At 44.8% G+C, this 24,944-nt stretch overlaps 1 protein-coding gene across 3 annotated transcripts; it reads right to left on the reverse strand.

The window, feature by feature from the left end:
- Window positions 1-929: 929 nt before the first annotated feature.
- LOC119387812 (regulator of nonsense transcripts 3A) lies at window positions 930-22,190 on the reverse strand. 3 transcript variants are annotated; one of them, XM_049413696.1, is made up of 9 exons: window positions 21,921-22,190; window positions 21,748-21,854; window positions 21,554-21,660; window positions 20,963-21,172; window positions 18,972-19,042; window positions 16,532-16,744; window positions 7,067-7,326; window positions 5,597-5,846; window positions 930-1,101 (listed from the first exon to the last, which is right to left on the reverse strand). In XM_049413696.1, the coding sequence occupies exons 1-9, from the start codon at window positions 22,020-22,022 to the stop codon at window positions 961-963; spliced, it is 1,461 nt and encodes a 486-aa protein (XP_049269653.1). In that variant the 5' UTR covers window positions 22,023-22,190; the 3' UTR covers window positions 930-960. The 3 variants fall into 3 exon arrangements, with proteins under 3 accessions (XP_049269653.1, XP_037511260.1, XP_037511261.1); XM_037655332.2 differs by having other exon boundaries at window positions 5,597-5,849; window positions 21,921-22,189; XM_037655333.2 differs by lacking the exon at window positions 16,532-16,744 and having other exon boundaries at window positions 5,597-5,849; window positions 21,921-22,187.
- Between the last annotated feature and the right edge of the window lie 2,754 nt (window positions 22,191-24,944).

Below are 24,944 nucleotides of genomic sequence, written 5' to 3' on the forward strand. Positions count from 1 at the left end.
GCAGCCCAATTTGTGTAAAAACAGCACCTCCAGCCCACATTGACATCTTGCCCCTTACGCAACAGACTGCAGTGCTCAAGAACAACGCTACTAATCATTTTTTGCTGTGATGCATGCTTGCAGGGGGCACCAAAGCTTGTGCAGGCGATTCCCTGCCAGCACACACCACTGTACCAGATTATGAATAGCGCTACTCTAGTCTTTTAAGCGCATGGCTATGGCTGCATCAGATCACATAATCACATCACCATCAGCAATTTGCAGCTCCTGAAAAGTGCATGAGAAGCAGCCAAAGCACTTGGCACACATGTCGTGATCTGGCAACAGACTGGAATCCCAGAGAAGGCAAATGCGTGAGGGGGAGGTAGCATGTTGCGTGGGCAGATGAGATCATGAAGTCTGCAGAGATAACGTGGCCGCAGCAAGCACAGGTCCAGGTTAACTGGCGAAACATGGAAGAGGCCTTTGCCCTGTAGTGGGGCTGATGATGATGATTCCACCCTCAGCCATTTTGCCCCATCCATTGCATCTGTCTACACATAGGTGTTAAACTTGTGACCCCACAACAGCCTGAGAACGAATACTTCTAACGAATATTGTTTGACTACTGCTGGTGTAATAAGACTGTAAGCCCTCTCCAATTTGCATGACAGTTGATTGTCAGATGAACAATATTCATGCTAACACCTTAGTAAAAATGTTGCCTATGTTAATTACAAATCAGGCAAAAAAAATATAACAAAGGAATTAAATTCAGGCACACTATCATACTGTTGGTTTCCAATTAGCTGTTTCTTGCAATGTCAATGTTTATTCAACTGAGTACATGTCCCACAATATGGTCACGCCTTCACACTTGTACACTGCACATCGCCACAATTGAATTTATTTACAAGGAACAGCAAGTCACACGTGAACAAATGTTAATTCCTGTTTATGTAGAAATAGACTGCCTAAAGCTCAAGTTGGTGGCTTGTTACTACTGTTGTTGGTGCTTTTTGATGGTTTTGTGCCGGCAGATGGAGATTCTTCTTGAGCTGATGTGGCCTTTTGCGATAGCCTTCGCATCCCAGGCCGGTATATCTCAATAGATGGCCGATCCTGTTAAAAAATGATCCAGTGATATCCGTGTTAATAGTTTAGCAAATACTGCGAAATCGAGGAAAATGGGTCCAAAATTGTCGGCACTTTACACCATAAATATAAAACCAAAACCACATGTGCAGTGTTGCCAACAACCTGAGTCTTGCTGGCTTACCAGCTGTGAGTGTACTTGCTTAAAATAATATTCTGCTGAAACCTCAGATGTAAACAAGGTCAGTGAAGAACACTGAATTATGGAAGCCATAAGAACAGAATGAGGTTGCAACTCATGCAGTACATTGCATGACAATGATGACAATGTAGTGGTGCCTTCAATTAGTTTCTACGACAGCTACGACAGCAGCAGAACACATGGAGCTTATCCTGAATGCTAAAACAAGCTATGTGCACCAATATGAAAAATGCACTGTCATAACACCTGCAATATAGCAATGTGTTTGACAATTCTGGTGAGCTCATTTATTAGTATATTGAAACAGAGTGATCACAACAGGCAGGATATAACAAGCAATCCTGCATATGCAAAAATTACAACTAGTTACAAAGCCAGTTACCACTCATACCACAAGTGACAGCACTACTTAAAACAGCTAAACTTTAAGGTAGCCTAGCTGCCTGTGTGGTGCGTCTTTGGCATCACACTGCAGCTATAGTGATTGCATTTCAGCATGCTACCTGGCCAATCTAAGTCATTAATAGTAATGGGAATGTCCCTTGTTCTATGGTTACAGTACAAATACTGCAGAGGTCTTCTACTAGGCACGCAAAGTAACCCATAGAAGTAGTAAAAAGCCACAACTCCTGCTCACAGGAGATGAACTCTGCACAATGCCGGCAGCACTTGCTTGCTTAGATCTGCTTTACATGGTACATAACAGACTTGGATTACAAACTACACACATTTGAACAAACACAGTTATTCTCTTTGTTCACATCAAACAAAAATATTCCATCGCATGTGTTTAAGATCCATGTGCTAACACGTGGTTCTATAGACGATATTCCGCAGCTGTGCACGGGCGCTGCCATGTTTGATCACATGATCATAACTGGACTTCCCCCAGCCAGTTGCCCCAGCCAATGCATTGGGCCAGCGAAGCGGCTGTGGCTGTACCACACAAGCTGGTTGCAGGAGTGTGAAAGCAAGTCACATTCTTGCGCAGCAAAACATAGTTCTACATGTGATCACCCCAAAGTTGATTACATTGAGACATTTGCACTTGTTTGGTACATACTACACCACAGCGACAAGTGATATCTTTAATCTACCTCGAATTTATGGCGTAAGCCTTTAATTCTTGTATTAGCAACAGCCAGTACCTGCAGTAGGTGGGGTTACAAGCCAACATGGCAGCGCCCATGCAGACTCGACCGCCTGCTTCGATCCGAACTCGCCATAGAGTTTCATACAATAACCTAGAGAGGAAACTGGCGCTGCGATCGTTCAACCACCATGGGAATGATGGGAAGTACAGGCTTCGGATTGGATAGCGTTAGTTAGCGAACTGCCTACGGATCTTTTTCTACAGTTTCAGTTTTGTTCTTTGCGAGGCGTGGGTAGTGGGCTGCGTTGCAAAGCACTCAAGCAGTGCCTTTGCTGTTCGAAGAGGCTGAAGACCGCTAGGTTTCTTGGTTTGCTCAGATGTTGCAGCTTTACAGGTTGTATTTGACAGTTTTAGCAAAGCATTGTGCACTCACCACTGCGCATAGATGTAGCGTCCCATGCCAGTGCAGGAAATTGCATAGAGTTCACGTTTTCTTTATGAGCGCGTCTTGCCAAAACTCGTTCAAATCGGCTGCAAAACGACGGCGAAGCTAAGTAGACGCCCCGTCACGCTCCTCTGGCGACTTCACAACCAAACGAGAGATGCAGACCGAGAGGCAGACCACTTGGACAGACGCACCTGGCATCGCAGGAGACGATATGTTATGTATTTCTCACTCATACAGTACTGTTATTTTCATAAATAGATAATGCATACTTTCGAGGGAAAAACAAGCGTGTTTGTTTGTAAGTGTTGTAAAAAAATAATTCATTATTTGGCAATGCCAAATCTGGAACAATTGCAGAGCAATGCATACCCTGGTGCTTGAATTTGTCCAGGTTTCACTTCCATCTCACGGTCACGCAAACTTTTTGTAATAAGTTTTACATACAAAAGAATGCAGCAAGTTTTAATTGGAAATAATTTCATTCACTTTGTTTTACACTCGGCAAACAAGCGTCGCGAATCTCAAGAACCTAATCCATCCGAAGCATGTACTTCCCATCATTCCCATGGTGGTTGAAGTGCCACTCAAGGAGCCCGCGTAGACACTAGCGCCAGATTCCCCTCTAGGTATTATTGTAAGAAACTCTAAGGAACTCGCGCTTGTTACTTGCCCACTCTCCTCAGAGCATTAAATAAATGGTGAAATAGGCTATCGCTTTGTGTCAGCTCACGCTGGGGAAGAAGCGTCAGGTATGCTTTGTCTTTATTATTGAGATCAGCTGTGTTTATTTAGCCATGCCTGCTAAGCCTTGTCTCCGAGAATATGAGAATGAACCTTGGAAACACTGTAAAATACTGACAAATACATTGCTCTCGAAGCTTCAGCACGCAAATATAAAGCACATAAATGTGTACGTTTCGAACTTACGGGCCCTATAGCACAGGACGACGACATGATAAATTTGAGGCGGAAGGAAAGTGCATCCACAGGTGCCGCCATGTTGACTTTTACGGCACTTCCGTCTGCTCACTCGTGTGTGCGCAGATGTTATGGGGACAGTGGTGGTGGTGGTAGTGGTTGTAAAGGAGAAGGAAAAAGGCGCTTACTGCTGCAACCCAATAGGGAGCACGGCGCAGCGCCTTGAGGAGTAGGGGATGGGGAAAAAAAGAAAAGTAGGAAGAAAAAAAAAAGGAAGTGATCGGAGCACAGCAGAGGCGACAGAAGGAGAATAAGTGATATGAAAGATGGGGGAGCGGTTAGAGCAGTTTGCAGATGGGGCCCCGATCGGCAAGCAGTCTTCAGCGAGAGGACATCACGGACAAGACGACTGTTTAGCGTGAAATTCTTCCAGCAACTCCCTATGGGGACGCCGAGCAGACGATGCGACGCGGATGGAGATATATTAAGCAGCGCTGCCAAAGGCCACGGCAGGGGGACGGCCACGGTGCGGTGGCACCATCTAGTTTTGATTGAACAAACCAGCTGCGGAAAATCGCCTGTACTGCTGTCAATGCAGTAAAACCATCCGTCCAAACTCATACCTATCAGCAAGCATGAAAGAGGAAAAAAGTTATTCGGATCAGGATAGTGCACAAAACAAGTGAGAAACAAGACAGACCAAAATTCATTTTAACTGTGCTCAACAAATTGGAGTGCGCATGTCAGATAGAAAATAAATTTATTCAAATCTAAGCCGATGATTTTTTTTTTTAAATGACATGCGAAAGTGGGGGGGTAGGCTTAGATTCGAGTACAATGATTAAGCTTTTTTTTCTTTTCTGGCCTCGCGAATTTCGGGGGTCGGCTTAGAATCGGGGCCGGCCTAGATTTGAGTAAATACGGTATGCAACTCGGCTCTTTCTGGGAGCATAAGCTGTAACTCCGGTCTCTACTAATAAGAAATAACTGAACAAGGCAAAAAAAAAGCAGCAGCCAAAAGTTCGCACATTGAAAATGCTGCAGCCTGCAGCCCTGAAACTACCATGTGCAAGTAGTAACAAGCAGGAACATTGCCCACGAGAGTTGCAAAGTAGTCTTGTTGGTTGAACATTAGAAGCAACTGGTTGCAGCACGAACTCAACACAACGACAAAAGAAGGCACAAAGAGGACGCACACGCAGTGCTTGTGTCGAGTTCGCGCTGCAACCAGTATGTACCTTCTAAGGAACATTGTCAGTGTACTGCTCACTACAATTTAATGCAAAGCTGAGCGTGGAAGTCAACAAAGACCAAACACTCCCAGGTGCCACTGTCACAGTCGACTTAAGACACTAGAGCTAGTTCTGCTCATGAATTCCTCAGCTCCCGCTTGAACACAACCTCCTGGAAGATCTCTGGAACATCAGGAGGCCTTCTTATGGAAAGTAGTAAAGTAATGCACTTTTCGATTCACATTTCATGGGTTATGACACCTGCCAATGTGCACGTGCAATTCATAAAAACACTTCCATAATAACTCAATGAGAAATAATAGTATCGCAAAACTGATAAATGCAATGCCTAGTCAACATTAAAAGAATATCATTCTATTGAACTGAGGCTTGACTGTCGTTTCAATGCAACCCCCAGCCTGTCTGCATATTTCTAGTGTTCTTTTACACCACAAAAGTTCCACCAACAGTGAATCAACAAAAAAAAATGGATGAAGTGCCCCCTTTTCACCCCCCCCTGCCGACACTCATCGAAGGTACTGACTTGAAGACCACAAAGCAGTCTTTGGGGGCACTGCTTTAAGGTGCCCAGGCCGTCCCCAGTCGGACTACCAAGCAAGAAAACCTACCTTGTTGCGTATCCTCCTCTCTGCTCGAGGGTCTTTAGTGCGGGACTGCGAGGACTCCTCGGGTGCCGATGGTCGCTCGCGATCCTTCTCTGAACTGGCGTTCTTGCCCTCGGCAGGAGTGCTCGTGGAAGATGCGGCACCCCGAGAGCCTTCAACAATGGTTCGTTCATCGTCTGTGGCCGGAGTCGTTGCTGATGCTTTCGAGGCGCCCGCTTCCTGGCCTCTTCCGTCAGAACCTGTCGATCCACGCCTGCTGCTATGGAGGCACCACACCATCAGTAAGTCAAGGGTGAAAACCCTAAATGTCTGTGCATTTAGCGCTTGCTTAATCCGCTTTCAAAATCGTATCAGGGGAGTTTCTATGCCATCATTGCCATTATTTATTATCTACATAATGTATTGAAATCGCACAAGGTTTACAGAAGTGTTCTTGCTTTAATGTGCAACACAGCTGCCTGCCTTATGCATTGGTGCACAGTAAAAAAAGATATATAGTTATAAAAATAATGCAAGACGCACTGATTCTTACTGTATCCATTAACCACATAAAAACAGTATGCTGTAATACAGTATAAACTGTTATAGTGAGTACACACTCAGTATAACAGATAACTTGATGCCATCTTTTAGAAGAAGGCTGTGATTCTTGGCACTTGTATGCTTACCACTTAACAGGTCTGTCACTGTAACAAAAGGGCATAGGTAGGCAAAAAAAAAGAAAGTGCCAGCACAGCACTCAGCTGACATGATTCTGCACCTTTTTTTTTTACAGTAAAGAAATAAGTTCGAATAATATCTCACTATTTGCAGCATATCTGTTGAGGAAACTTCGATGATGTTATATGCTGTCATGTTCTTGCATAAAGTAGTTCATGCAAGCAGTGAGTATTAACCAGTTAACTTGCGTCCCACTATGATCAGCACATTTTGATGAAAGTTTTCCAACATTAATGCATACCGATTCCTGGGAATAAAGAACGGGTCTGAATTCGTAGACTGCACTTTAACGTAAATGCTACAGCACAACTGAGAGGGCCCGTTCTTCATCAAATACTTACTTTTTACGTGTAGCGGTAATCATTCGCCTGAAATTTGAAAGATCACCTGCTATACAACAACGGCAAATCATTGCTCTCTTAGCAAAGGCTAACATACAGTAGGCTCCCTTCAAGGTAAAATCTGTTAAGTCTCAATACGACAAGCAGAACAGCTTTGGAACATTTCTTTAGCTTGAATTAGGTTAAGTGACACTTGTAATGACTTGGCTGTTGCAATGCAACATTTCCTACATTTGTGCTAGGCAACTCAAACACTCTCAACAGTTGCACGCACTTATCATTATCGATCAGGAGGTGTTCTATCACAATCTTTCAAACCAACAATCTGCTCCGACATAATTTTTTTCCAGCATACAGATGGGAAACAATTGTGGCATCATATTTTGAACAAAACAACTTGGAGCAGGCCAACCTGTGGGAGGATGCAGGCTGTTCGCTCTTGTGCTTGCTGTACTCTTTGGGACCCTGGTAGTCCTTGCTGGGTCTAGGCACCTTGGGACGCTCCCAGTCCTTGCGTGCATTGCTGCCACCACCCATGGAACTGCGCACTGGTGGGGCCTTGGAATGGCTGCCACCCGTGCCTGTGCTCGATTTCGGTACTACCCCTGTTCCCGAATCCTTTGCAGTTGTTGCCGATGGTGGCTCGTGCTCTCGAACAGGGTTTCTCAGCACCTAGACAAGTGTCAAAGAAACCGTCTTGCTTATTGCACGGTACATTACCAAGACGTATATTTGGGCGATTATCACCGCTCAGGCCACGTTGTCAAGAAGCCATAGAATTTACAGTAAGCTAAAGCCATGGTTGCTCACAGAAGCATTCAGTACGGGACCCATTACTGTTTCTGTGTACTAATTCAGGCCCAAAGCTTCAGCAGCAAGGTTCAGTAGCACCGAGACAGTGTAGAAACAACAGCACGTTTTCTGCATGACACGTTACACTGAGAGATGTGTTTGGCCATCAATTAAGACAGTACCGGCAAGAAACATGGCTAAGTCTATGAGCATACGCCTTCCTCCATGCAATGCTCGCACAGGTGACTAGTACACGTACCGAACTGTACTAGCCCCACTCTAGGTGAAACACAGTGGTTATTTCACTACACAAGGTCTAAAAGGTATTCAGCAGCCAGACCCACTGACCTTGTCTCTCTCTGTTGCTTACGCAACATAAGCAACACAATTTTAAAAGGCAAGCACTAGCAACATTATCAGCATAGGGAACAAGAAGCAAGCAAGGGTATGAATAAATGTAGAAGCACTGCTGTGTCGTAGAATTGGCAGGTGTGTATATGTGCGTACTATGTTACGCCAAGAATGGAGGACAGAGAGAATGATGAGAACGAGGGATTTTTGAACTGTAGAACTATATATACATTTTATGCAAATTTTCTTGTAATGCACTGTGAAATTCAAGGGGGCCCATGATCGCCTTAAATATAAAGGCAGCGATACATGGCTGACATGATGACAGTGCTTGGTTTTGTCATAAGCACTTTCCTTTCATCAACAATTAAAGCATCTTTCAAATCACATCCCTTCTGTGTCGCGAGATTCCTTCTATACACTCGAAATAACACAGAGAAATTATACATTGAACATTTGTGCCGTTGCTTTCACATTCACCAAAGTATAGCTAAAAACCTTATAGCCATATATATATATATACAGTAATCTGCCCAAAACAAGCCCCTCAAATGCTGCTAGTATGGTTGCAAGTCAAAGGTATACCGCAACACGCAGCACAAAAACTTTGACTAATTCAGCGGTACTTTTCTTCAGCTGCCTATCCCAAACTCACCACAGGCAGCTCAGGACGTTTGTTCAGAGTCCGATTTTCTCGAGAAGATCGGCCAACCACACCAAGCACTTTGAGGACGGACGGAACGCGTTCGTTTTTTGCATTGCGGGCTCCCCGCGCTGTTCGAGGACTCACTGACCTGTCCGCAGGTTTCTGGTCCAACGGCTTGCAGCAGATGAAAAGAGGTGGATGTCATGCTGCCGTTACGACTGAAAACACTTTTGTGCATGCCACACATTCATGCTGGATGGCGTTACAGCATACACCACTCTTTCAAAGTATTCACTGTCGGTAATAGCGCACGTCGTTCTCGATTTCTGCTACCTTATAATTAAGCATTCGGTGTCATATTTTTTTTTTACTTTCCATGTGCAAAAATGAAATGAAGGGTTCCGTGTGACAAACAAAAGAAGCTACATAATGCTGCCCTTGTGATATTAGCAGCACCTCCTTTAACCAAATAGAGCACAGTGCAACCTTAATATATAGAAAATATGAAGTAATTATGGGACGCAATTTAATGGCCACATGTTGCATATCAGCACTGCAAGCACCTGATGGGGCATCGGCATCTTTGCTGGCCCATAAGATGCGTCATGTGTACTTGCGTTCTTTTAGCATAGACCCGATCGAGAATTTGTTTACTTGCTTACTTTGGCTAAATTTCATTTCCAAGTACCTTCAGGAGTTTGGTTGTGCTGCTTTATTTTTTTACAAGTTCCTTTATTTAGACATATCCTAATAAGTTCGGCCCTGGAACCTCATTGTGAATGTAACAAAACCGTGCAGCACAAAAAAGGGCAGACATCTACAAATGCAATGAACCTTGCTTTAACTGTATGGTATCAAATTGAATACTGTTTATTTTTTTGCTTCCAGGTTTCTCTTCAGAAACTGCAAATTGTTTACAACCACTCGTGGGTATTTTATAAAGGTAGGGGTATCTTGCACTGTGCACAAGGAACAAACTTCATTGTTTTCAGAGTAATGCTAAAGTTTCTATAACTTACACTGGGCACCCACATCATGAGAACAATGCACATACAACGCAAGGCTTCATTTTGAGCTTACTAGTCGTGCAAAAGCAAATGTGTTCAGGCACAAGCGAGCAAAGCAATGGCATGCAAAGTCTCATGCTAACAACAGACACATGCAGACATTAATATTGGAGCCAAAAAAGTGACATGCAAACATGCAAGCTCCAATTACCATGCTCAGCAGTTTCCGAAAGGTTTTCATCTCATGCTGCAACAAAGCTATCGACGAAAACTTGTCTTTCACTGGCCGGTAGAACTCACGCCTTCATTCAAAATATAATTTTGCAAGTTCATTTCTTTAAATTCAATAAAATATTGTGGTTTTCATATGGAAATCATACACTTTTAAGTTTGCAGTCAGACAGTCCAAGCCTTTCTCAGAAGAGAAAAAGAAAAGGAAAATGGGGCAGCTTGGCAGAAAGTTCTACGAAATTTTGTGCAAGAATGGCTAGCCCGTCACCAATATGCAATGCATTCGAAAGAAGAATGTTTGAAAATAATCACAACAGATGCAAAAACGCAGGTAATGTTTCGAGAAAAGCTTCTAAAATGTGATAAATAAATATATATTCTAAAGGTTATATCCGTCCTGTGTGTAAGTATAAGCTGTTTCCGAGGCGCCTTAGTCACAAAAAAAAATCACAAAATGCTGTCTAATGCCTGCCTACCAGTGCGTGTCTCTAATGCCTCCATAATGCATTACCACCCTATAAGTCAGACGTTGAATACTTAAAATTATGCACATAAGGTCTTTGCAAGTTCTATACTCCTAACATAAACAAAAATTTTTGAAGTAGAAAAGAACGTGCGCGGAATTACTTGAGAGTGCAAGATCATGTTACTACAAATGTAGTCCCTAAAGGTGATGCAGCATCTAAGCTTATGAGCCAGAATAATATGCCAATGTCACATGAACTGGAGACAATAGAAACAAACGTATTATGCACATCTGTTTGTTCCAAATTAACATGTTTTATTGCGTAGGTATACCACAGCAGTAGTGGCAACTCAATGTGGCTGTGGTAAAGGCAAATAACACGCGAGGTTCATTGCTCACCATTACTTCATATTCTAGAGCTGGTGTATGTATGGTTGGTGGCAAAATGGATGCCATCCCGCAATCAGGATTGAAATTTTGCTTTTTCGATGCGACCTAAACTGCACTTCCTACGACAGACATTTTTTCTTTGAAATTAAGTTATTCAGTTTAATATCTCAAGGAAACACATAAGCTGTGAGAGATGTCGTGGTGCGCATCTCCGGGCTAATTTTGGCCAGTTGGTGTTGTGCCTAAGCCACAGAATGCAAGTTCTTTCTGACCATGGCAGTTGCTGTGGACAAGGATTAAGCTTGCAACATTGCACTTAGCAACCAACCTTACATGACTGGGCCAATTCCACTTGTTTCCTTTAATATCAACCAAACTACGATACAAACTCAAGCAATCTAAATTTCAACTCAATACCTGCATTTGCTCCTGTCTTAATTAAATTGCCTTGCAGATGTATTATAATGTGGATACAAGAAAAGGAAATGATGAGCTCTTCATGTCACTGAAGACCGCGCAAGTAATATATGCTGTAATTTCTCTTGCTTCCCAAGCTGCCCCAAAGCATGTAAAAAACACTCATCCTTTTCTATTTCTGCAACAAAATGGGAATCAAAATCCCTCTTTTGACAATGCTATCGCCTCACTTCCCGCCGTGACCGGCCCCGACCGACCGTAGCCGTGTGATCGCGGGTGTCTTTGTTGTCAACTGGTGGACGCGGAAGACAAGGACGCAACTTGGAACTGGCTGGGCCCTGCTGTCCCTGTGATGATTTGGCGGAAGACTGCAATCGCGCATCAGTCAAAAGTAAGCATCTCCGCTGCTGGTAAAATTTGTCATCTCGCTAACGTGTGGTGCTCCAAGTTGAAACCAACAGCTGCAAGTGTACCAAGGAAGAAATTCCCCAAGATAGCTCGAGCAAGCAATGACACACAGGAGACAACATGAAAAAGACACTAGGCATGGGCGTCGGCAGGATTTTGCCTTGGGGGTGCAAACCCGTGTTACATCGCGGTTGAGGGAGGGGGGGGAGAGAAAGCTGGCATAGGGCAAGTGCCGGTGTGGCTTGAGGGGGGCAAGTGCCCCTTTTGCACCCCCCCTGCCTACGCCCATGACACTAGGGCTGACTAACAACACACAGCTCATTCAGAAAGCAGTCATTCTAAAAGCACATACTTATGCCTTATGAATACATACACCATGCCACATCCCAGCTTTATCTCACTCATACACTCATCCCCCTATGCTCCAGAAGCGCTACTACAGTTGAAACCCTCAATAATGAGAGCCCTCAAGAACGAAATTCTTGCGGCAACAAAGAAATCTGGTGTCCCCAGCAAACGTCCATAGAGTTCAATGCATTTGCCCCCTCTCACAGCCAACAGATTTTAAAAGCACTCCCGCAATATTGAAAGTTTCAGGTAGTGATCCACAACATTTTTTTCAACCCATGAGCTAGCTGGGAAACCAGAAGTTCAAAAATTGCAGCACCGCTCATTCGACGTCGGTTTCACGACTTGTCTGTACACCTCGGCAGCCTTGTCGGAGATGGAAGCAGGTGTTTCTTCTGCAAGGGACGCGCTTCGCCGCATTGATGGAGCGATACCAGATGCTGTTGAACTGCATGACTTTTTGTGTGCTGACGCCGACCTGATCGTGCACGAAGAGTTCAGTAACGATGCTATGAATTACCGAAAGTGTGTGCAAAGAATATGAGAGTGACGACAAGAGTGCGTAAAGCAACAAAATGCAAGAAAGGCAAGTAAGTTTGCACGAAGTGCTTCATGCTTTTGACATCATTCGCACTTTCCTCAGCGCCCACGATGACAATGTCGAAGCTATGCAAAGCTTATTAAGCTGTGAGGCTCGAGCCATCAAGCTCCTTCACAGCAACGTGAAACGGAGCAAGATCAGTGACTTCTTAAAATAAATTTTGGTTGTGCGAAGTAATTGGTGAGCATATTTTTTGCGACAACAAAATTCCCACGAGAACGAACAAAAATCACTTCCCCAGCGATTTCGTCATTGAGGGGTTCAACTGTATTTCACTGTCCAGTAATGTCAAAGGACTAAGCCATGCTTCTGTTGAGCAATGATAAGTTGATTAAACATTGCTTTGATTACAACATCCTCAAAAACTACATTACAGAAGGAGTCTACGGCCCAATGGAAATAGTGGGCGGCATAGAGTGATATCGTATCGACCAATTAATGCAATTACAGTGAAACCTCGGTGATACGAATCTCACGGGACCACCAAAAATATTCTTATCATCCGAAATTCGTATCAGCAGAAAGCATGGAAAATTAGCATGCGACAAAAGAAAGCTGGCGCACATTTTCATTTATTGTTCTTCAGGGCCGCAGCAACATCAGGAAGAACTCTGAATGATTGTCAGTTAGTTTTTAGATGTCGGCAATCATACCAGCACTCGTAAATATACGGCCTGTACGCGCGTATTTAATTAATGAACCAGGTGCGTTGTGACCCGCGACAGCAGTAGCCCCTTCCAAATTTTAGTATGTTTTTTTGCATGACACCGGAGTACTACAGCGAACGTAACGAAAGAAGCGCTTTGACGCGATGGATCAAGGCCACAAAATTACAGAACAACGGTCCTGTGTTATGATTTTGTTGTCGCGGAGGTGTTGGGGATGTTTTTGGGAGATTTACGGCTGTACCCGCACAAGTGCGACCTCAACGGTCGCGCATGTTGACGTTGTGAGGCCCGACTCCTTCGCCAAGACCATCCTCGCCTTCTTTCGGTCCTCGCCCCCTTTCATAGGATGTCTGATGCACGAGGCAGGCACGTGTAAACACAGTACAACGACAGCAGCCCGCGTCGACGCGTTAGAAAAAAAAAAAGCATGGCGCTAATGTCCCCTGTAATCTAAACGCGGAGGCACACGGAGGCACATAATAGCCTCAAAGATTCGCACACAAAGTCTCGGAGGCCGTGACGCGTTACTGAAGGTTTATTCTGACCGTAAGAAAAGTGTTTTAGATGCGAAGTATCTTAAGGTCGAGCTCAATCCGGTGGTGGTGGTGGTGGTGGTGTGCGGCGTGACCACCCTTACTGCGCATGCGCATACCCTCTCCACACACCCCCTCTCCACTCACCCTCTCACCTTCCCCCTCTCCACTTTCCCTCTCCCCTCCCCCTTTCCACTCTTCCTCTGAAACGCGGGCTAGACATGCTGAAATTCTCTCCTGCGATACGCCGCGATGAGCTCGAGCGCATGCGCGTCCCCTCCCCCTCTCTCTCCTCTCCTACGCTGCCCCCCTCTCGCCCGCCTGTCGACCGCGTTCCCCGCTCGCCCTGTGAGAATTAACGGCCAGGCTAGATGGAAGATACGACGCTCGTAGCGTCCCTCTTCGCGTTTCACGACGCGAGGTCGGTAGCATGCCCAACGAACGCCAACGGAACGCGATCGTGCAAGTGCTCCGGCTTCGCATCGCCTCATGGTCCCCTTTAGCGGGAGATGGTGTAATTTTTCTTACACCGTGATTCTGACGATTTGGCGGTGCGGCGCGCATGCCCACGCTTGCGTTCCCGCGCTCGCACGTGCTTGGCGCGTCATCCGCGACAGCGCGGACAGCACCTCTTAGTACCTGGGCGGTAGCGTACATTCGTATCAAACGTCGCTGGGTGAAAATCGGTTCGCAACAACTGTACTCCATTACATAGCAGCCCAACGGGCCTTGGCCGGAACCAATGAAAAATTCGTATCACCCTGAAATTCGTATGAGCTGTGATCGTATCACCGAGGTTTCACTGTAGTTACATGGCACACTTTCTTATGTGTGCCTCTTTTGTCTTCTTTTCTCACCAAATTTAATAGCACACTTGCCACTATAACAAAAAGACTCAGTGACACACATATTCATTAAGTGTTTTGGTCTCAATTATACTGTGGCCTGCAATTATCAGATATGATAATACGGCATGGACGGAGAATTTTCTGGTAGAAGCTATGCAATCTGATGAAATAAAGGGCTCTGAGAACGTCCCCTTTTGACTGCTCATGGCACCTGAGGCACACATGCAAGGCCTCTCAGTAAAAGAAATATTTGAAGCGTTTACACGGCACAGTGCACGCCACAGAAAATGGTGCCTTTCAATCTTTCTTCCTCATTCCCTTCTGTGGCTCAAAATTGTGCCATTTTTGTGCTGCATTTGTTTACACAAGTGAAATGAAGCAGCAGCTCTAGTGTGGTTAAAAATTACATCATTTAGGTTGCTCTTCCAGGAACAATGGTGACACCACACCAGCGTTCCAAGATATGAGCCTCACCTGCTAACGAGGTTGCTCATTATCAAGGCATTCCTAAATAAATATGGCCATCTCCAGCAAACAAGATCACTTTGCTAAGCACACAGGCCAGGAGTCGTCAAATAGTCGTGATGCACATACATAAGGAAAGAACCCTGGCCGCATGAACACAGACCTTTATTTAACATTTCAGGATCCCTCACTATGTCTTCAGTTTCTCGTAGTAAATCTTGTTTTCTAGGCAACAAGGGCTTATGTTTTCTGAAAATTGCCAATACCAGAGTTTGTTAGGTGCCTCCACATCTGGTTCGACAGAAAGTGGGACTTGGGTGTCACGCATGGTGTACATCAGAAAACAGACACCTGACAGGGGACTACACTACGTTGGGCAGTCCTAGCAGCCTGACTATGCACGCAACTATGAGGAGCAAATGAATCTATAAAGGGCCATATGCAGCTTGGCCACCGCTGACCTAGGCCATATTAGTATTTGATGCACTATGTGGAGTCCTCCATTTTCAGAAAAAATACGTGCTCCCTCTATCAACAATAGCAACTGGGTCATTCCATGCCAAATCACCCAGTGTTTTTCCGACCATCACAAATATGGCTGAAAAAATTTCCACGTTTTTCTAGAAGTTCAAAACTCGTTCTGCTCGTTTATTTCTGTTGCCAAAAATTTTCCCGCCTGTTTGTGAGAGTCTGTAGTTTTGCGCCGACTGAGCTAAAGGGCATCAAACAACAATTTTTTTCAAAGGACGTTTATGGGATCCACTCGATAAAATGGTATTTCCGGCAAGCTAATGAAGGGATGTAACTGTAAAAATAATGACTTATTTATGTATATCGATTCTTCGAGGGCTTTTCGCACGAGCAAAATTGAATAAAGTTGCAAAGTTTGATATTTTTTTCCAGGAACAAGGCAAACTCAAAGGGTAGGAACTAATTATATACAGGAATATACAGGAAGCCTGTTCGACATACTACAAAAGAAAAATAATTTAGTCGCTGCAGGTGTAGCAAATCGTCTGAAAAAAAATTGCAAATTTCACTTTTTTTGAGAAAAGCTCTGTATTCGTCGTAAAAAAACTTGCCTTGGTGGTCGGACTAAAAATATGCACGATACTTCATTTGAAAGCACTATGTATTAGCTGAACATAGACAAAGTTGCAAAAGGGTATTATTTTTGTAACTCGAGAAATATTTTTTTGAAATTTTGTATCTCCACCAGCTTTTCGCCGACATAACTCAAGCGGCATGAAGCACTCGCAAAGGCAATCTTCGGCCCATGCCCACTGACCTGGGATGCAGGCGTCAAGCATGGTGCTGTCTATAAAGCAACCCTATTTCCTTTTCCATTACTTTATAGACAGCACCATGTTTGACGTCTGCATCCCAAGTCAGTCGGCATGAATGCGTGGCACGACAACATTACTGCAGTGTGCTCGGAACGTCCATTTAGTAAAACAAAATACTATATCCCTAATGGACAAGAGAAATATCAGAGAGAATTAGAACAAGTACCAAACTGAGAAAGATAACCTTCCCTGTGCCGACTCTTTTATGCAATCAGTTGAACGGGGCAGTGAACAAGGAACAAATAAGATCAAAGAACTTAGCACATACATTCGCCCTGACATCAACTGGCTCATCAATTGATGACATCAGCACATCAATCGTGACATCACCACATCAACTAGCTCTATCAATTCTCTTACCTTGACGACCTGCGGCTTAGCTGGTGCTGACTCAACGTCATCAAATTGGGGCATATCATCCTCGTAATGGGCTGACGATGACTCCCTGTGCATGCTTGGCTCTTTAGTTGCACGGTCACGGTCCACCTTCCGCCGCCTCTTCTCTTCATCACGCAAGCGCTTCTTCTCCACCTCCCGCCTCTTGCGCTCCTCCCGACGCTCCTCGCGCAGTTTCTGGGCCGCCGTCATGAAACACAGCCAAAAATGCAGGCATGGTTGAAAGCACCCGTCCTTTTCTCCCACCGTGGCCTTTCTTTATATTTGTTCTTTCATACAAAACATTTTTCACCATTGTCCATGCCACTGCCTGTGAATGTGTACATCGCTTTCCCATTACTAAGGTGAAATCTGTGTGTATTATAGCTTGCTTGCTCCTGTGACATCATGTTGCTGATGAATGTTCCAAGTTATATTGTAATACTAAACCCCAATGCAGGGGTTAAAAGTAAACAGCTTTACATTCCTTATTGTACAATGGCAGAGTCTACCTTGTCGTTTATGAGCTGCATCTGGACAAATAAGTCTTCCCTGCACCGCTCATGTGTCTCCCACCCGCTATGCCGGCTTAGCGGCTGTGGTGGTGTGCTGCTAAGCATGAGTGTACAGGTTCAATTTCCAAACCACCGCAGCCATGTCTTGAGGGGGCAAAATTTAAATATGCCCATGTTCATAAATTAAAGAACTGCAGGTAGTCAAAATTTATCTCCACAATGGCACACCTCATAATCACATTTTAATTATGGCCCTTAAGACCACTTATTTTTTTCTTTTTTGCACTCTAGCAGCACTGACAGCCTGGAGGTTCAGCGAATGCTGGTGGGCTGGGCATGGGTTGTGTCATTAGCCAATGGCTTTCCGGACAGAGAGAGCTGTCTACCCATGGTGAAAAAAGAACACTGCCTTGCTGTTTCACATGTTTATTCTTCTCGTCCTCACATGTTCCGACGTCCAGCTTCCCTGCATGACACATATGCATTACGAGTCTGTGCTTAGTTGCACAGTTGCAAGAAGAGATGGGGCAATTGCCCTGATGCGAGTGTAAACCTGATGGCTTGGATAACTCTCGAGCGGGGTAAACATGTTTCTTCCTGATTGGCTGCGAGACTTGATTCACTTGCCCTTAGTAGCTGCCCCGCAGAAGGCTCCCAGTTTGACCTTGAAGTGAGGTGCATGTGGGCAAACACAATTGCTTCTGTATTTTTTCGTTCATGGGACCCACGGAGGTAGTAAACATTACGGGAGACCCAAGCCAGCCCAAACACACTGGAGTGCACATGAGGGAAGTGACGCACACTTTCTGCAAACAAGCACTGGGACTGGTAGTCCGAATGCACACATTTCGATAGAAACTTTGCCCGCAAAGTTCTTGCTGTTGATGACGTCCGGAAAATGATTCCTGCCTTGGGTTTTTTTTCAGAGAATGTTCCATTTGCTAGACAAGCTGTGTTTGCAGTATTGTGTGTGAGCTTGAAAACTGTGTTTTGGGTCAAAGTTTTCAGTGCCAGCCAGCAACCCATGCAGGCTCTCATGCAATCATGGCGAGAGTCTTCATCAATGGGCCACAGAAAAACACAGGGGTGTGTAAGCTTCATTAAACGTTTTGCGGAATTTTCCTAGGTTTCCTCGTGACTGGCATCAGCAGTACATGTTGCCAGTGGCTCGCTGCAGTGGAAGTTCGAAGCTTGCACACGTCTGCTCCAGAGAGCCGAACGGAGATGCAAACATAGATGGACCACCAAGATGGCTGCACTTTTGGCTTAAAAAATGTGGTGTAAGGACTAAGGACTCCTCTTGTTTTGTCTCCTTCCTCAAGTGATGGGACCACGCTCACAAATGAGCTTGGTTTCAGCGTCTGACATTGAATAGCTAGTTGCGTTTCCTCAATCCCACTCTATGTCTTCGTAGAGGTACTATTTCTTGTATGTACTTCAGCTGGTTGCCGTTGTTGCACAAAAAAAAAAGCAATAAATTCTATTTTTGTATGTTGTGTAGCAGCTTACTTTTTCAGCAAGAGCAGGTGGTGCACCACAACTCCTAGCTGGTATGTGCATACATAGTGTTACCATTAAAGGATTACCGGAGACATACTATTCAAAGCTTCACATGACATCGATTTCAGCCAGATTTCCTAGAGCAAACAGTACTATGATAACGATGGGCCACATGACACTTAGCTGCTCACATAAAGACATCAACAGCAGCCTATGAATGTATTATTTTTTTTCTCTTTGTTCAGCAAGAACAAACCTTCAAAAGGTTTCAATACCACACTGCTAGTGTCAGCCACACTGCTTGTTTTCGTATTCCACAAAACACAGTACACATATGAAAAGGCTTAGACTTTTTAGCAAATATAGTACAGAAAATGCGATCGAGTCAAGTTCTCAAAACGACGACCTACCAGCTTTTCCAGTTTCCTCTGCTGCAAATATTCGATTAGAGGAGTTACCACCTTGAGGCAGCCATTGTTTGCTATGGGGAAAGAAATATGTCAAAAAATCTTATCACTTATGCAATGCACTACTCACATTCATTTACTGCCATTGTATATTGCATGCAGTTAACAGGCATCGCATGTCCTCTAACTCCAATGAACACATCGCTGTGCTGAGGCTTCGAAGTGATTGTAAGCATTAAACAAACTTTAAATCAATTTACAGTTTTACATTACACTTAATCCACAAAGCATCTTTCTATTTTTTTTTTCTAGGTTTTAGATGTTTGGGGTCACCCAGTCAGTTACAAACTAAGCATCACAACAACGGCACCTAAAAGGACATCTAAACACATGTACCAGCCAATGACTTTTGCTGACTGTTATTTTCCTTTGAATACTCCTCTCTGGCTTCCATCTTGCATAAACATTACCCAGAAGGGAGGGGGCCTTGTACAAGATGTAAATATCCTCAGTAATTTGCTAATAAGGCAGCAACAGGGGCTAGTTGGTATGTCTTCATCTTGCAATGTGCTGCCAGGTATGACAAAAAAACTAGAAAAAACGAGAGGCAACACAGGGTGATGCGTTTGGTGATGGTGATGAGTTTTTTCAGTCCGTGTCATACCTGGCAGCACATCACAAGATGGAAAACTCAATAATTTGGCCTTCAAGGCACTTCATGAGAATAACTTATCCCCAAATACACCTACAAATGTTTCCCCATTAACGCATGTAAACAGCATGTTCCTGCTACAAACATCTTCACACCGGCAACAGCTCCTTTTGGCTGCATACCGCAGCATCAGTGGTGTAACAAGCATATGGACTTATGTCTTGGAATTAGTACCAGCAAAAATCTGATCTAACACAGCAAAAAGCACTTCTGGCAGTGTCCAACATGCACATATATGCTGCATATGGTACAAAGTTTTAAGTGAAAGTGTCAATATATATATCAGAGCTGGATTCATTCACCTCAACAAGGCATTTGGGCTAAAAACAACCAAATTACTATAGTAGAAAATTTTTAACAGAATGCATGCCCTATGCATATGTCATGCTATTAAAGGAGCTTCTACAAATTCTGTCTTGCAATAAGCACAGTGCGTACAGCACCCTTCAATTAGGCCGCAAAAATGATTACACCCACATGCCGCAAAAATGATTACACCCACATGATCTGCAATGAGCTGAAAGATGTGACGTCGGCATTCCCTTTAAGGTATTTTTGTGCTGGCGAAGTCTTTCATTAAAGCATTTACCACACTGGCCTATGTATGCCTTTCCGCAGGAGAGGAGAATCTTATAAACAACCCCAACGGTGCAGGAAATGGCTGGATTGTAATGCTTCACCGAGCAACCTACAACCGCTGTTCCTCTAGCCTCCTTCTCAATTGCAGCACAAGCTGATGTCTCATCTTTCGCCTCGTTGCAGTTCATGTGCATGTAACCCTTTCTTCAATAACACAGTCATCATGTTGAAGCACAAAAATAAAAGGGCTCGCAAACTCGTGGAAGCGTTCATCAAAAAGAAAGGTAATGATTGCACATCTGAACCCACGTAACCTAAAGTTCCTACGCATGCATGGTGTTGGTTTTCGTGCGTTCAGTTTTTGTTTCAATAAATTTCAGCTGTTGAACAGTGCTCGTACTATGTCCTTCTCGTCTTGTGTATCTGTCGTATTCGCGCTGATTTTTTCCAAGCATGCAACACCAGTTGGCTTACATTTTCATTAAAAGTGTTGGGAACAAGAAGATTGTGAGAAGACAGAAAGGCACGCACACAAATGTTATTCACCTGTGTTCCTCTCTTGTAACATTAGTTGGCCTGCTTTTAAATCTTTACGGTGCATCCAAAGCGACAGTCTCACAAGTTACCATCTAATGGTTTCTCAAAGATGTATTTGTCCTCACAGCATGCAATAGTCGACTCTATTCACGGAACATGCAAATACCTTTGATTTCCTTATCTCTAGCTTCGATCTCCTCTATGTAGGTGTCAATCGAAGGTAGCGTCACTTCTTCTGGTTGCTCTAGGCTTTCCAGAAACTTGATGTACTCCGGGTCTTGTTCTATCGTTCCGCACTTTGGATCTTTCTTGCGAGTCCTGCGCTTCGGTATTTTCTGGAAGGGTGCATACTCGACTAGTGCCGGGTACTCATTGCCTGGTCAAAAGAAACACAATAAAGCAAATCAGTTGACACGTGTGCACACACTGAAGTGCTCAAACATCACACACGACCTGCAATGCAGCCTCTTGCATTTGTATGTATGAAAACAAAATTAAGAACCCGTTTTTTTTTTCTTGCGAAATAAATTGACTGAAGGACTCAACAGCATTGTTTTGGCCACGTCATGAAGCTTCTAAAAAAAAGACCAAGTTAAAGGTACGGTATGTACTGCTTATGTAGTTTCATGGTAGGCATCAAGCGTGCATAAATTCGCCGATTACACGGTTCATAACGCACACGCCGGGTGTTTGTAAACAAGGAAGGCACACGTGTTCACGCAAACAAACTGGGGCATAATTGAACGACAGAACTCACCTTTCTCATCGACGAAAATGTAATCGTCGAACTTTTCCTTGAAGATGAATATCTCATCCTGATTGACGAAATTGATGTAAGCCCTTGAGAACGCATGGGGGCCCAGACTGCGCGTAAGGTGAGAGCTGTTCAAGATGCCCGTTACGTACTCTGTGCGTCACCTTCCCACTCATAACAAATCAGCTGCTGCTTACCTCAAGTCTCCTTTGACGAAGTACATATAATCGCTTTCAGGAACAGGGGATATCTGCTCGAGGAACTGTTCTTCCGTCATCGTCGGTGGCAGCCTCCGGACTACAACCTGGAAACAAGCACCGACACCGCTTTCAGCCAACTCGCGAGAAAAAACAAAAGGCGCCGCGTTCACCTTTGTGAGAAATGGTCTCTCCTTTTTCTCCTTAGACTTGGACGCCTCACTCGAACTGCGACTTCGAGGCGAGCATTCATCTTTCGCTTTCTCCTGCGTCATCTGAGCTGCCGTGTATTCGAAGCTCGTGGGTCGTCAAGATCACCGACACAATCTTTTCGGGCCCAGAAACACATCCAGTTGTACTGGCCACGGCCAATACTGCGGCAGGAACGAGCCGGCTCTTGTATTTCACATACACGCGTTTCTAAAGTCGATCGGTCGGTAGGTCGGTAAACAAGGCTGCTCCATATACTTCTCTACGGCTGCTCCGGATTCTCTACAGATGGCGGCACCAGTCTAATCGATCTGCGTGCGAGGATAGGTGTTGAGAAATCCTCGACGGCAGACGCAGACCATTCAGAAAAGACGAAAAAAAGTTACGCAGCGTCTGCCACTGGATTTTGATATTCGACGGGCCAAGGAAATATCTGTGCGGGGGCTCGTGTCCCCAGGATACCTCGTGCGCGTGTTTGGTGGCGTGTGTGTGCGGCTCTCGTATGTTTCCTCCCGCCCACGCAGCCATGTCCAGTTCTGGTGATTTCGGCAACCCTCTGCGAAAGTTCAAGCTTGTGTTCCTGGGAGAACAGAGCGGTGAGTCGTCGAACTTGTCCCTGCCCCTTCCACGTAGGCCGGTCTCTGGTGGAGCGGGCGTGACGCCCGGTTCCGCAATCGCCTCTAGAATTGCGCGTCTTATGGGCGCCCCGTTTGATCGTGCTTCGTTCTAAGGCGGCGCCCTGAGCTCGTGCGTTGTCCCCCTGAGCCCAGAAAGCGGAAAGCACCTCGGTGCTTCGTAAGATAGCGAGCGAGGGTCCCGTTGCAGTACACGGGGCTAGGCCTACTGTCACTTCGCCGAATAACTCATTCGACGCTCCCGAAGTTTCGGAAAAAAAAATTGCACCAGGCGTGTACGTGGTAATCGGCTTATATTTTCATCCCTGGACGTGCTACGTCTGTAAAGCGCACCGTAGAGCGTCGACCGAGAGCTGCAATTTGTGGCGACGGTCCACGCCTCCGCTTTCCTGTTTCGCACTGTTTTACCGATCGGTCAGCCCGGCTGTCTCGCTCGAGCAAAATTCGATGGACCGGATGACGTCGACGTTTCGCGTGAATTTAGTGTAGCCACCCGTCTGCCCAGGGTGCTGTCCGGTGGCCGGATGGAATGCGGTCACTACTGAAATTCTTTTCAGCATTTTTCTTTCGCTCTCAGAAGTCGCGCGCGCCTGCTAAACAGGTGCGACCGCATCTATCTAGATCACGCGTCCACATATGCAAGTTGAGCTGTTGCTTTCTCCTTTCATGGAGGGCGTACACATAAAAACAAATGGTCAAGTAGTTAACGTAGTGACGGTGGCATATCGGAAAACTGTTCAGACGATAGATTTTACTTTCGTAGCGTCCGCTGGTCACTAGCCGGTTGGCCGGCGGTTAAGAAAAAATATTGCGTGGGGGTAAGTGACCTCGACAGCGAGCTGGCTGTACGAGTACAGAGAGAGGGGAACAAAAAAGGGTTTTAACAAAAACGCATCAGCAGGAAAAGGGGCTCGGACGAAAGTGACTAACCTAGTTTTGTTTTTCTCTTCTTACCGATCGTTTGAATGGAGTGCGCGCTCGCTCATGAATGCGATTTGGGAGCATGATTAATACGTTGTCAGCTGGTTACGTTGCCGACAAACCGCCAATGCGGAAATGCGCCGCCGGCCCAGTTAAGTTGCCGCTATGATCTGCCGGTTTCGGTTTCCGTGGCCTCCGCGATTCGTATGTGGTACGTACGCAGCCCGACGCCGCACGGCACAATCACTTATCGCGACGGCTTTTAGAGAGGAATAGGACAGCACTTCGCACGCACCAGGATGCTCAGGAGCACACATCACCATCGAAAATGAGGTGCATGGCTTTGAATAGCTGAAAATTCGTTATTACGGGGATTTCGTAAAATTGAAACGTGGGCAAGCGAATATGTTTTTGCAGAAGGATTTCGCTACTGTCTTGGCCTTTTTTTTTTCTTACATATCTGCGTCCTTATTGTTTCTTTTAAAGAGTTTTTGCACATTTGGGTCATAGTTTATCAGTGTTTGCTTATCTGTTTATGGCGTGGAAATGTTTCACGTGCAGCGCTGATAGGATATCATGGTAGGCCAGACGATAAATTGTTGGGCCATATAAAAGAGAGAGTGAAAGGCAGAGAGGTTAACCACGTTGGGAAAACTTTTGCCCTTGGTACCTGCCTCGCCCATATTTGAGTCTGCAAACAGATGCACATTTACCGATTCAGAGTAAAATGTGCACATGTAAGCATTCAATGTTTTTCTGTCATAATTGGGTACATGTCTATGTACGTACGTCATTGTGATCTGTGGAACATGTCACTTAACTTGACTGTGGAGAACAATTATATCTATAAGCAATTCCAGAAGCTTCTACAGTTCTGGAAGTCACAATGTGTCATAGGACTGAGGTCACAGACTATTTTGAAGGTGCTTGTATTAGGTGCTTTGAAGCTACTTAGTTTGGTGCAGTTATTCGAAACGTAAAACCTGGTGCAATAAAGTGAAAATGCTTTCTTTTTCTTTCAGTTGGGAAAACTTCCCTCATCACACGTTTCATGTATGACAGCTTTGATAACACATACCAGGTGTGTTCTTTATTTCCCAACACTAGGTCTCTTTGTACTGGTGTTGACCTTCGTAATCTGTGTTGAATGCTCATTTGAAGGAAATTGGTCACCACTTATGTCGAATCTTGTGAGATGCAATCTTGTGCATTCTACGTTGAGCCTGTTACGAATTAATGGCCTTTTTCTTTTTTCATTGCCATTTTGACTTGAAAGGGTCTTCTGTGGCGTGAAATTTACAACACTAAAATAGTGTGACATATTTTTTAAACTAGCTGCTTTCGCGAGCTTTATCTAATAAGGGCAGATAAAGCAGTTGAAAATGTGTAAAACAGGACTGGCATGGAAATGACACTCTTTTTCAAGCAACC

Source organism: Rhipicephalus sanguineus, chromosome 3 (assembly GCF_013339695.2).
Source record: "Rhipicephalus sanguineus isolate Rsan-2018 chromosome 3, BIME_Rsan_1.4, whole genome shotgun sequence".
Lineage (NCBI taxonomy): Eukaryota > Metazoa > Arthropoda > Arachnida > Ixodida > Ixodidae > Rhipicephalus > Rhipicephalus sanguineus.

Bases quoted from the DNA above. Each gene is read 5' to 3' on its own strand.
- LOC119387812 (XM_037655332.2), bottom strand. From the start codon at position 22,022: ATGACGCAGGAGAAAGCGAAAGATGAATGCTCGCCTCGAAGTCGCAGT. The intron at 19,043-20,962 runs GTATTTGCATGT...CTTTCCCCATAG, and splicing joins TAGAGATAAGGAAATCAAAG to CAAACAATGGCTGCCTCAAG. The intron at 7,327-16,531 runs GTAAGAGAATTG...ACACTTGTCTAG, and splicing joins CTAAGCCGCAGGTCGTCAAG to GTGCTGAGAAACCCTGTTCG.